General features: G+C 45.6%; 1 protein-coding gene across 1 annotated transcript; it reads right to left on the reverse strand.

The window, feature by feature from the left end:
• Positions 1 to 8,872: 8,872 nt before the first annotated feature.
• On the reverse strand, positions 8,873 to 11,805 carry LOC124674902 (squamosa promoter-binding-like protein 13). The gene is made up of 2 exons (XM_047210957.1): positions 11,296 to 11,805; positions 8,873 to 9,402 (listed from the first exon to the last, which is right to left on the reverse strand). The coding sequence occupies exons 1-2, from the start codon at positions 11,685 to 11,687 to the stop codon at positions 9,219 to 9,221; spliced, it is 576 nt and encodes a 191-aa protein (XP_047066913.1). The 5' UTR covers positions 11,688 to 11,805; the 3' UTR covers positions 8,873 to 9,218.
• Positions 11,806 to 12,387: the final 582 nt, after the last annotated feature.

Genomic DNA, 12,387 nt, shown 5'->3' on the forward strand with positions numbered 1-12,387 from the left:
ATGTTGGATAGTTCTCCCACTATCTAAGTTGTATATTTAGCACCACAAATCTGAAAGTATAATCCCCTTTGTGTTGTCATCATACATGCTTACCTTTAGCGAGTATGATCCACCCATTTATCTTTTTACACCATCTATGGCACGATGACTCTGTCGGCCATAGTGCAATACTAGTTCAACTCCTTGAAACTATAGGTTGGGAACCCCTCAGGCTTACCTTGTTGTAAATGTTTTATGAAAAACCTTGGGTGAGTTAACCCAAGCGTATGGTTTAAGAAAGCGAAGGATCTTGGTAAAGATGTTCGGAAAAGTGGTGTATGGCTGTTTGTTGAACAACCAAGGTGTTGGGAAAAATGGTTTTATAAAAAGGAGCAACAACGTATAAGTGTACACACGACCCAACTTTTATGCAACCACTCTACACGGTATGGGACGGGGCTTAGTGCGTGGTTGTGGGTGGCATGAGCACCCTTCAAAACTCTCTAGAGAGGTCACGAGGACCTCAGAAGCCGGGTTGCGTACGAAGGAGGCAATACACGCCAGTTGTCCTCGGCCAGGACGATTCTTGGGGTCTTCTGTCGTGGCCTTGGAGATACGCTCAAGGAGGTATCTTTGCGGGGTGCGGGAAGTAAGCACGAAGGACTTGTGCCAATGGAGACGGGCGAAAGACTATGGCGGATTGCTCAAGGTCTCGCATACTTTCGTATGACGATCCGGGGGATGATCCCGGCGGATTTATCGGTTCTTGTGGGAAAGTAACGCAAGCTGCGGGGATTAAATCTATTCGAATAGCCGCGTCCGCGGTCATGGACGGAGTTGCAAAGGTCTACCTTTGCGGGGCTTGAGTTTTGTTTTGATAAATGCTTTGCAAAGAAAGTGTTGTGTTGGATGTCTCTTGGAAGATAGAAAAAACCGTGTGTTGACCATACGGAGATGGTCGTCGAAAAGTAAGAGCTAAGTAGAACTCTTTCCTAAATGTTTTGCGAAGAGAACTCTTCACAACAAAGATATAGAATGTCTTAAGTATCTTTTGAAGTATATTCACCAATAAAATATGAGTATGTCATAAAGATATCTAGCATTTCCATCAGCGAGATGGACTTATGCCCTCATCTCCAATAAAGATATAGATATGTCATAGAACTTCCTAGCGTCCCATCAATTGAGATGGTGGCATGCCTACCTTTCCTCCTAGAAGGTAGCTAGTTGTCACACAAACACCATAGTGTCGCATCTCACTTGAGATGTCGGCATGCCTATATCCACAAGAAAGCTGATTCTCTTTCACATGCTATATCCACAAAGAGAAGCTATTCTTCCTCTCTCTTGTCTCTTTTTTAGTTAGCTACTGTTAGCATATTTCTTGATGGTTTTGCAGTACAATTCCAAATGTACTCACGGCTTTGTCCACACAGCTGTTACTTGGCCGGACTTGGAGGAACACGACGGATGAAGAAGGAGTTGGCGACGTCTATACCGGCAGGAACGTCTTCCCGATCGATTTTTGTCGGGTTATAGCGAGATGACTTGGAGTGCCTAGCGCTGATGATGATGCTACTCTGATGCTTAGTTAGGCCCTTCGAAATGTTATGTAATTATCGGTCATGTGACCATGTTGTAATTTTCTTCTTCACTTTGTAATTGGATGGTGTCATGTGATACAATAATAGTGAAATTGGTCTTCTCTTATTTTTTAAAGGGATCATTGACGAGGTGGCTCCTCGGCAATGCCCACCATGATGGGCTTAGGGTTAGCGGAATCCTGCATGTTAGCACGAGACATCGGATACCAGACAAGCGCGGAGATAGATTTACCCAGGTTCAGGGCTCTCGATGAGGTAATACCCTTACGTCATGCATGTCTGATCTTGATTATAGGTGAAATCGATTACAATGGGGCAGCCAAAGGACTGTGTGGTGGTGATCTTGCCGAGAGGCAAGGTTTTTAGGGTTTGGTGTATGCGTGATTGTGTGAGCTTATGAGAGAGAACCCGGCAGGCTCTCTCCTGGCCTTTATATAGGAGGCCAGGTCCCGAGAGTCCTGCACGGATTTGGGTACAATACAAAGAGATTCAATCCCTTTCCTTATTCGGACGTCTCCTTGCCTTGTTCTTCAAGAAACCGTCTCCTTCTATCTTTCCACAGTGCAACCGACGTATTGGTCCATCTTGGTCTGGAGTGCTTCAGATGGGCCCCTTGTTGGGCTAGAGGAGATAGGGTAATGTCGGATACCCGAAGGGTAATGCCCACATCAGTAGCCCCCCAGTGACTGGCCGAAGCGAAGCTTCGGACACTGACTAAAGTTGCCATCATTCGATGCGTTTTAATCTATCGGGTCTTCCAAAGGTATAAGCTCGAGAGAAGCCGAAGAATTGAGTATGCATAAGATGGAGTAACGAGCCCAGTTTTACTCGATAGATCGAGAATGGTTAACTGCCGGAGCAAAACAACGTTACCCTACACATATTCGAGTCCCGGGCTCGAACCCGGATTGTTGGAACCTTCGGGTCCGTTTTTCCTTGGATACTTTCTGTCGATGAGGCTTCCATCCTTTTTATCGGGTGTGCGGCCAGCGCTCCCGATGGAGTAGCCCCCGAGCCTGTGGATGATTGTGAAGTAGTCATGTATAGGCTGTAAATAGCTGAGTCGAATATCGTAGATTTCTTCGAGTTCCGATAATTTTCGGGTGCTCCATCACGGAGGAGCCGATAGTTTTGATGACGTCATCAGTGGCGTGGCAACCGCTACGACGCAACTGATGGGACGTGACCTAGTGGGCCCGACCCACGTATGCGCAGTGAGTTTGGAATTGACCGGACCTTGCGCGTTGACTGAGGCATTTCCTTGATTCTTGTGCGTAGTGGAGGTAGTGGGCAGATGGTTTCTCTCCCATTGCGACACGTGTAGGACCAGACCTTCCTCCATTTTTAACGGTGCGGATCTAATGACCCAAATCCAGAGTAAATGTTCTTTATAAATGGGGCTGGGGTTAATCCGCCCCTTCACCGCTCCATTGTTCATTTTTCTCCTCCGCCTCTACTTGCCATTTCCATCGCGCCCAAGCCTCCAAAGCAAGAAGAAGACCTCTAAGCGCCATGGGGAAGAAGAAGGCTGACGCATCCTCCAGCACCACCGCGAGTGCCACTGGCCCAAAGGCGACCGACGCCACGCTAAAATCCTCCTCCGCCGCCAAGGACCTCCCGTGCAACTGGACGAGGTCCTCCATTATGAAGCGCGAGGAGAAGAAGATGCGCTGCCTGGGACTAATCTTCGATGATGATAAGATGCATACGATAGGAATATATATAAATCATGTTTATGATTCACCTATCCCAAATATGCCCTCTAGCAATTTATTGCATATCAATTCCTCAAAGAGCTCTTATGTGTAATATTGATGAAATTGCGAAATAAATCCGTATTTGTGATACTTGTTGCCTTTCTCAAAACATTCCAACTAGCTTTACTTCCCTTATTGTTAGTTGTGATGTTTTTGAGATTTTCTTGGTTGAAGTTTATTCATATACCATAAGTGAAATTTGGAGCCATAGGCTATATATATATATATATATATATATATATATATATATATATATATATATATATATATATATATATATATATGTTTTCAAGCAAACATCCTTTGGTATACTTTATGACTTCATCTTGGATATCATGTCTTATTTATTTTATTAACCTCTTGTGTATGCATGTTTCTTTATGGATCATGTTGTCCAATTTAGAAACTTATATACATGAGAGCGTTAATCCATCATCTTGATATCCTTGTTCTTTGCCGGCCATCTTCTTATTCTTTTGATTTTAGAGGTCTTGGTAAAGAAGATTTATGAGTGATTGGTTTATTTTTATCTTCATGCACTCATATCTCGTATTGTTGGACTCAAGTAGTTCTTGATAAGCATATTCTCATTATCTTGTGTTTGTTCTAAATGATATAGAGGGAGTGAGGATTCCATGTTTGTGCATACTGTATTCAAATGCAAACATTCTAATTATGCACGAACCTTGGGGAGCTTCCTTATTTCACTTAGACCACTATATCTCTCTTATCATGGTACATCTTTGTCTGTTCAATTTGATCTTTGATTGCTTTATTTATTTGTTAAAGCTTTCTTCACCATGTTATCCTTGTGCAATCTTTGATCCTCAATATAGTTTGACTTCCTTCAAGCATTCGTCATTGGATATGTGCATTTGATTCCACTCAAATTATGAGAAGTGCACACCTTGGGGAGGAACTCACACTATATTATTGGCTTTCTAAAATTTTCACCCATTTTGGTACTTGATGCCAATGGGGGAGAAGTTTAGAGGGTTTAAGGGAATGGTTTTATACTTAAGTTTGGTTTGTGCTTAAGTGTTTTGCCTCTCATGCATTCCATATTTATATGTCTTGCATGGTTGTATATATATAGTGGAAATTTTACCGAAGGTTAATCTTGACAATGTATGCAATGAACTCATGTTCATTATACGTGCATACATTGTGGGGGAGTTTGTTCTATATATGTTGGTTCTACTCACATCCCTTGCATTAGTTGTAGTTGGGTGAGTAGAGCTGGTTTTGATATGGACTAGTAGCTTCGTGTTACTTGACCATATCAAATACAACCTCTTGTATATTTCCCCTATGTGTGGTTTTGGTAATTAGTGACAACCCCTATGGACTAATGTTTTCATTGAGTTTATATGAAGGAATATTCCATAAGTACTACTTCTATTCCATGTGTTGGATTCAAGTATGGATGCCATGAAGATAAAGATATACCTTATGTATTGGCATCAAGATCATCGATTTGAAGATATATATGTGATATGATCAAGAAGAAGAAATGAAGATGGAGTTCTTATGTGGAACTCAATATTAGCCATGCTCTGGCTTATGTGATAAGCAATGAATGATCAAGATCTTGAGTTCTTGATTCCAAGTGAAGAATTCAAGTTATGGCTCTAAGTCGGTGTCATGATAGTCTCATAAGTTGAGCTATGGTTGACTAAGATTTAGAGCATGCAAACAAATGAAGAATTCTATATACACCTCAAGATAGTATGATAGAGCATGAGAAGATACAAGGTTGACCAATACAAAGAATGAAGAATAGATTCAAGTTTGATCAACACATGAAGCATGAAGAATGTGCCACGAGAAGTCATGTGGTATGGTAAGCCGTGTCAATTATGCTTTATGAACTAACCCATCATATATGTTTCCTTGTGTTGTCTATGTGGGTTAGGTATATTTCCATGGGCATGCATCAAAAGTGAGATCTCATATAGCCCATGAGAGGATGACGTCAAGTGGTGATCGTCATCAAGGTTGAGTTGGGCAAGTTCAAGTTGAGCATCTCAAGAGGATCATATGCTTGAAGCTTGCCGTACATTTGGTGATAATGGACATGTGAAGATGTGCATCAATGGATCTTTCCCATCATGGTGTATGGGGGAGCATTTGTTAGTCTTCACGAAGCAACAATGATCAAGTGATGCATTCCAGCTTGAGTGGAGCTTGAAGAGTTATCATCAAGATCAAGCGGGATGCTCAAGGCAAAGGTATGACCTTGCTAGATTTTTCTTTTACCGGTCTCAAGGTGGTTGTTCGGAGATAGGGTTATAGGATACATAGCCGCACTATCAAGAGGGGCTTTCGGTTGGGTAACTTGATCACATCGTCTTAGGGAGCTCAACCCTTTGCATGCTTTGCATTCCATAAGTATTGTTGCTTCTTGGTATTTCTCTGTGTGAGGTTCTTGAGCTTGTTGCTAGCTTTACAACAAGCCAAAGTTCATCGAAAACGGATTCGTGTGCATCTTCTATTGCGTTTTCGAGCTTGGAGGTTTTACCGGTGTCTCTTTTATAGATAAGTCAAAACCTTTTATATTATGTTTCTTACTCAATAGTTGGACTATGATGTTTCTATGCATAATATTGTAGGGCTCGTTGTCGTGATTCCAACGAGCCCAAGATCATCGAAATCGGAGTTTGGATGTAAAAGTTATCACAGTTTCGGCACACAGCCTGACCCACCGAGTGCTGGTACCGGGTAGGTCGGCAGCCAGCTCGGCGGGGCCGGGTCCAGTGCGGGGTGGGTCGATTCTGCCCCCAAACGGTCATATTTTGATGGGCTATAAAAGGGACCTTCTTCCCCATTGTTCTTCTTAGGCACGTTTTTTGACCACCATTATTGACCTTCTTGAGCTTGCTTTCTCTCCATTCCCTCCTATGATTCTTGCATATTCTTGGAGGATTTGAAAGAGGAGATCTAGATCTACAACCTCATCCAATCTATTCTTCCTCTAAGTGAGAGGAACTCTTAGGATCTAGATCTTTGAGTTATTTGTTGATTTCCTCCATTGTTCTTCCTCTCTAATCTCATCCTAGCATTTGTTGCTTTGGTGAGATTTGAATGTGAAGGATTTGAACACCTCTAGTGTTCTTGCTTTGCATCATTGCATAGTGTTGAGCTCTCCACCATGATTTTTTCGAGTGAGAGACCGTGAGCTTGTTACTTTTAGAGGGTGACCTCCTAGTTGGCTTGGTTGGTGTCCCGGTGACCTCTTCGTGGAAGATTGTGAAGGGACCCGGGCTTCTCCTTTGTGGAGCTTGTGAAGTGGTTGCGGAGCTTTCTATCTCCGGAGTGGAGGAAAAGTTAGCCATAAGGAAAGGGCTATTCCTTCGTGGGATAGGCTCAGAGAATAGGGTGAGCCTTCGTGGCGCTGGGGAATCCTTCGTGGGACCTCCACTCCTCCAAATGTGACGTACCTTCTTGCAAAGGAAGGAAACACGGGAATACATCTTCGTCTTCGCGTGCCTTGGTTATTTCTATATCCGAGCTTACTTTCCTTGTGATAGCCATCATGCTTGAAGTACATTTATCTTGCTATCACTTGTGCTACATATATCTTGTGCCTATCTTGCTTAGCTCTAGTTGTTGTTGTTGCACTTAGGTGAGCCTAGCATATTTAGGATTTGTGCTTGTAAAATAAATGTTAGTTTAATTCCGCATTCTTACAAGCCAAATCTGTCAGAGTTTTTAAAACGCCTATTCACCCCCCCTCTAGGCGACATCTCGTCCTTTCATCGTGGGAGGTGTCGACTTCGTCGTCCGAAAGGAGGTGAAGTAATTCAACTTCCCGATGAAAGAATCTGTCCAAAACTAGAGGCAGAAGTGGTTTTACCTCAGGGACCGTCCAGCTTCGAGTCACCGCTCTGATCTGCCGAAGTTCTCGGATGTTTTGGAGGCGGCGCCGAAGAAGTCCTAGAAGAACATCCTGAATGCATTTTCATTTCAATAGAGAGAAGGAAAATTAAATAAACTAATACCTACTTTGAAACATGGTTAAAACATTGCAAAATGAGAAAACCTAAGTAGTGTTGGCCACGCCGATTTTGTGCATTCGTTGCTAAGAAAGAACACTCTTAGTCAACCAAACTGGAAAATCCAGCTGGCTCTGAGAGTGCCCCGTTGTTGTTCTTCGATGGGCCGGAAGAACATCCAGAAACCTACACTAGTGGCTTTAATTGGCCGGAGGCCATCTTCTCTGCAAAGAAAGAACACTCGTCATATTCCATCATCGTTCTCTTCGTCGTCGTTGTGGTAGTGCCGACGGCAGGACGTGTCGTCGAACACCTTCACGCTCATCTCCTCGCCGCATTCGTAGCAGAATTTGAGCACACAGACGGCTTGGAGGTCGTAGGATCGCGCGAACTTCTCCCAGCCGGTGTGGAGGTACATCTTGCCGCGCCCGTCGAAGAGCACGTCCACCGGCAAAAGCCGCAGCTAGCCTCCCATAGCGACAACACGGCTGGCTAGTTTCCGGCGACGAACTCGGTGAACTTGTCCGGCAGCCTCTGGATGCCGAGTGGGTCGCCATTGAGGACGACAATGAAATCGAACTCCCACTCCCCGTCGGAAGACGAAGATGGTGCAGGCGGCGGAGATCTTGGCGATGGCGTTGCTGCTCCAGCAGGGCCGCCACGGCCGTAGCCATGGCCGCGACCTCGACCTCGACCTCTACCAACCATGGAATGACCCTCGACTCCTGAGATGGTGGCGGCTAGGATTGGGGATTGAGGCACTAGGGTCTATGTGAGGGGCGACGCGCGAGCACCCCTTTTTATATGTCGGAGGGAGGCGAGGGAGCGGTGGGGCACATTAACGTCGGCACGGAGAGCTAGGCTCGACGAGACGTGCCGATGCGCCTCTGAGGAAACTGCACCATCACTGCGCGCCATTAACTTATGTCGCGAGGTAGGCGACGGTTGCGCATCGTAGGTGTGTCAATGATGCGTCGGGTCCACCACTCTCCGCCTCGCTTTTCGCTTTGTCCCGCGCGCCCGAAGCTCCCCCTGTGAAGCGGGGATGGCCTGGGGCGCCGGACACCGTATTGAGCCGCGCCGGATAAAAATGGCCTTTGGAGCATGTGACTGGGGCTGGTTAAATGTTCGACGCGCTCCAAAAAGCTATGGGGGACGCGACTGTTGATGCTCTTAATTAACTCCGCCTCAAAATGACGGCTTCTTCAGAATCAGAGCTCCACGGCTAATTGAACTTTAAAGGTCAAACTTGTTGGGTAACATTCGCTCGACTCTATACAAACAGGTTGCACAAAATTTACTGATGCCAAGATCTAAACTGTTTGTGGAAGAGATGCTCTGTAAACAAGAATTTTTAAGAACTATAACAAGGTGGTTATGATACAGCTGCTACTGCTATAATTCAGAATGCCTTCCATGACAAAAGAAAAAACCACAGGAAGGCATTCTGATTGTTTGTGCACATGAAGTAGATAAATGCATATGTAAAATTACTGACCATCTAGGGTATCAAAATGAAGTCTTGAATCCTGAGTAGTTACTCTAATAAATAGCATATATTGCCACAATTATCCCAGCGCAGCAGCAAATATTGCAACAGCCTGTAGAAGTCTCGGTTGCACAGGCCATACAATTACACATCACACACACAATCACTCTAACACCTGATTAGAATCCCAGGTTACAATTAGCTTAGGGTTTTTGGCAGATGGTAGCTAGCACATATTCCTCCTGTGCAAATATATAGCGGTACAGGAGGTCATATATACTGCCAGTTAGTACACTGGGTAGTAGATAGGTAGGTCGGTGGATACACATATAGATAGATGTAGCTAGTAATAGCATGGCTGCATGACAGAAGAGAGGGAGCATGCTAGGTAGGTTTATCTGATCTGGAAATGGTTCAGCGGAGGGTTCCCCGGGTGGCTCCGGCCGTCCTGGTCGGCGTGGCGGCATCCGTCGCCGCCGTTGGCTTCCGCCGAGCTCTTCCTCCTTCGCTCGTTGTGGCCGGCCAGACGCCGGCGGCAGCTGCGCTTGGTGTCATCGAACTCCAGAAGCTCGTGGAACCTGCAATGTCGATCAAGAACAGCAGTTTTCAGACAGAGATGACAAGTTGACAACAGCAAACAGACAGACACAAAAATGACAGCAACATGAAACAAGTACCACGAGATGAAACTAGTACGTGAAGTGAAACATTAATTACAAATTTTGCGTGTGATTTGAACGGAAGCTATTTATTTGCAGCTGTACTGGTGGAATCTGGAGCTGTGCACCGTGCACATGCATGTGCATGCAAAAGCAGAGACATCAAAAGCAACAGTACATGATGTCGTATTTAGTCCTGTTCCACCCGTACTGCACGCCAAGATTTAATCTCCAAGTTTTAACATTGCAATTTAACAACGGTGCACTGATCGATTAACACAAAGTACCTGAAGAACATCTGGGTTAGTATGTTCCTCTGCTATGGTTCTGAACTCTCATCTATTATCTTCAAAAGTATTATTCAGTTTCCTACTTCCTATCAGCTGAAAAGCTTCTAGAAACTTGTTCCTAGCAACGCAATCGAGAGACCTAAAATGATATATAAGACGTGTCATGTCATACCGACCGCCGTCTGTCTGTGATAAAAGTAAACTAGCATTCGAACTACAGGTCATGAAGAACATGATCACGTCCTGAATCAAAGGACCTGGTTTATTTTTGTTTGGCTTGTTCCACTTGAATTCCCCACCTATGAGTAATCAAGAACTACTGTAGCAATGTCTTTATCATAACCTTAAGCAGCACAAGGACATCATGAATAGGGCCAGCGACCTACTATGCTCAGTACCACTTACTACTAGATTAACTTGAAGCTATACCAGTTAATCCCTTTGCTCACAGGAAACCAAGAAGTCTAGAAATTAATGTTAAAATGCAAACACTAAACAACTCATTTAACAGGAAAAATAGCAACGTTACATCTATGCATACACAGTGGCACTAGTGAGACGCAAGATGGCGTGCACTAGAAGCATAAAGCATCAGAAAAAATCATGCAGAAACCAGGCTAGTTTTGGTCGGACCACAGGTGAACTAATTAACCTAGGACTGACCACACCTTCCATCAAGCATTCAAACCTAGCTAGCGATGAAGGCACAGACTGCCTGGAGCTAAATTTGGAGCCAGGGGCTGCCCTGGAGCGAGAAGCACAACAAGTTAGATCCTGGCCATCCATCTGTTTGAGCTTGAGCAAAAGGCAAGGGCCAAGTCAAGTTCTCATTATCTCCACCGACAGGAGCTAAAAGTCCATGTCCCCAAAAGAACAGCTACAGCCACAGACACACTATCCTTTCCGAGCAAACAAGAACGGACAATGATGTGCACTATGGCTTATGATGGTGCACTAATAAAGAAAGAATCCTCTGAATGAAATGTGAAACCTGGTTTTCCTTAGCCCTACATGTTATCAGCCTGCCGGAGAAAACGCAAACAGAGTTACTACCTACATGTGCAGCACCCATGAACAGTAACTTGCACTGGCCAGTTTCTTGAGTTGAGCTGAGTGCAACAATCTCAATCTCTACGGCTACCTGGGCTCAACTCATATCGCAGGCTAACTTTGTTCAAAATGTGGTGACCAAGAAACCAAGAATTGTAGGCTGCATGTCTGAATAAAATAAAATTGCCTGAGAATTTTGCACTTGTGACTTCAGCAGTAGTCCAATAATATGTGCAAGGTCGCCAAAACTTTTGCCGCAAAGCCAAGAGCCAAGCAGCACACGATCCAAGAACAGTTGTTTAAACCATAGACTAGTTAATCTATGCAGTTCATATGCACCTTTAGCTTTAATTGAGACGAACCAGTCATGCTGTAGTAAATCCTACGGCGATGTGCTTCTGTGTTTGCCAATTAAGTTAAACCGCGTTCTGTGCTTTGTGCCGGCAAGAGATTTCGGCGAGCGTGGCCTTACCGACTGCATTGCTGGCAGAAGCGCTGGCGGAGGCCGGCGACGAGCACGACGGCGGCCTTGGCGTGCGCCTCGCACACCTTGTGCCTGCGGTGGTACCGCTTGGCGTCGGTGAGGTCGGCGCCGCACCTCTCGGCCTGGCAGCTCGGCCCGCCGGCCCCAGCCGCGACGGCGCCACCAGCACCACCGTTCCTCCTCGCCGCCACCGACGAGGCAGAGGAGCTCGAGGCGCCGACGGTGATCACGGGCACGTTCACAAGGTTCAGCTTCTTGTCCTCGTCCCCTGACGGATACATCATCCCGTCGGCTCGGGAACCGTCCCCGGCTGCAGCTGCGGCGAGCGCGGCCATCGCCGCTGCTGAGGAGGACTTGCGGGACTTGTCCTTGCGGTCCATGCTGCCCGTGGAGCCGAAGGCGACTGGAGACGATTAACAAAAAACCGTGGAGCGAGCGGTGGGCGGAGGTATAGCTAACTCATGAGTGGAAGAAGCGTGGAAGGCGAACAAGAAGCAGAGAGGGGTGTGGGAGGAAAGGTCGAAAGGGATATAAAGGCGGGTGCCGTATGTGTGGAGGCAGGGTGCACATGTGGGCGCGCTACTACACAATATACGGTCGAGTATACGACAGGGTACTCACGTACGTAGGTACGTGTATAATACTTTGTGCTATACGCACGTATTGGCAAGTCCAGCCTACGACTCTACGTACCTGCTGTCATTTTGACTCGCATGGTAATTACGTTACTAACGGAATGACACGCCACTACCTTTTACCCAAAATCAGCCCGCTTCAACTGTAGGATGTCTCCAATCAGTTCATCGGCGTAATCGACGCCTGCTGTCAATATATACATTTTTTTGGTTTGTTTTCGTTGGTCAGGTCTTAGAGCATCTCCAGTCGCGTCCCCCAAATCGTCCCCCAAACCGCGCCGGATCGAGCGTTTGGGGGACGTGCCCCAAACGCCGCCCCCAAATGAATATTTGTGCACGAAAATAAAGGTTTTCATTCAATTTTGATTATATATTACAAAGTTTGAATGAAAACGGCTAGATTTCATCTAAACCTAGACTACTGACTGCCCGGCGGCGCGTTCGA

The sequence above is a fragment of the Lolium rigidum genome, chromosome 7, assembly GCF_022539505.1.
Source record: "Lolium rigidum isolate FL_2022 chromosome 7, APGP_CSIRO_Lrig_0.1, whole genome shotgun sequence".
Taxonomy (NCBI): Eukaryota; Viridiplantae; Streptophyta; class Magnoliopsida; order Poales; family Poaceae; genus Lolium; species Lolium rigidum.

Coding starts and splice junctions, on each gene's coding strand:
- LOC124674902 (XM_047210957.1), bottom strand. CDS start 11,687: ATGGACCGCAAGGACAAGTCCCGCAAGTCCTCCTCAGCAGCGGCGATG. Junction 9,403..11,295: donor TTCTGCCAGCAATGCAGTCG/GTAAGGCCACGC, acceptor TCGACATTGCAG/GTTCCACGAGCTTCTGGAGT.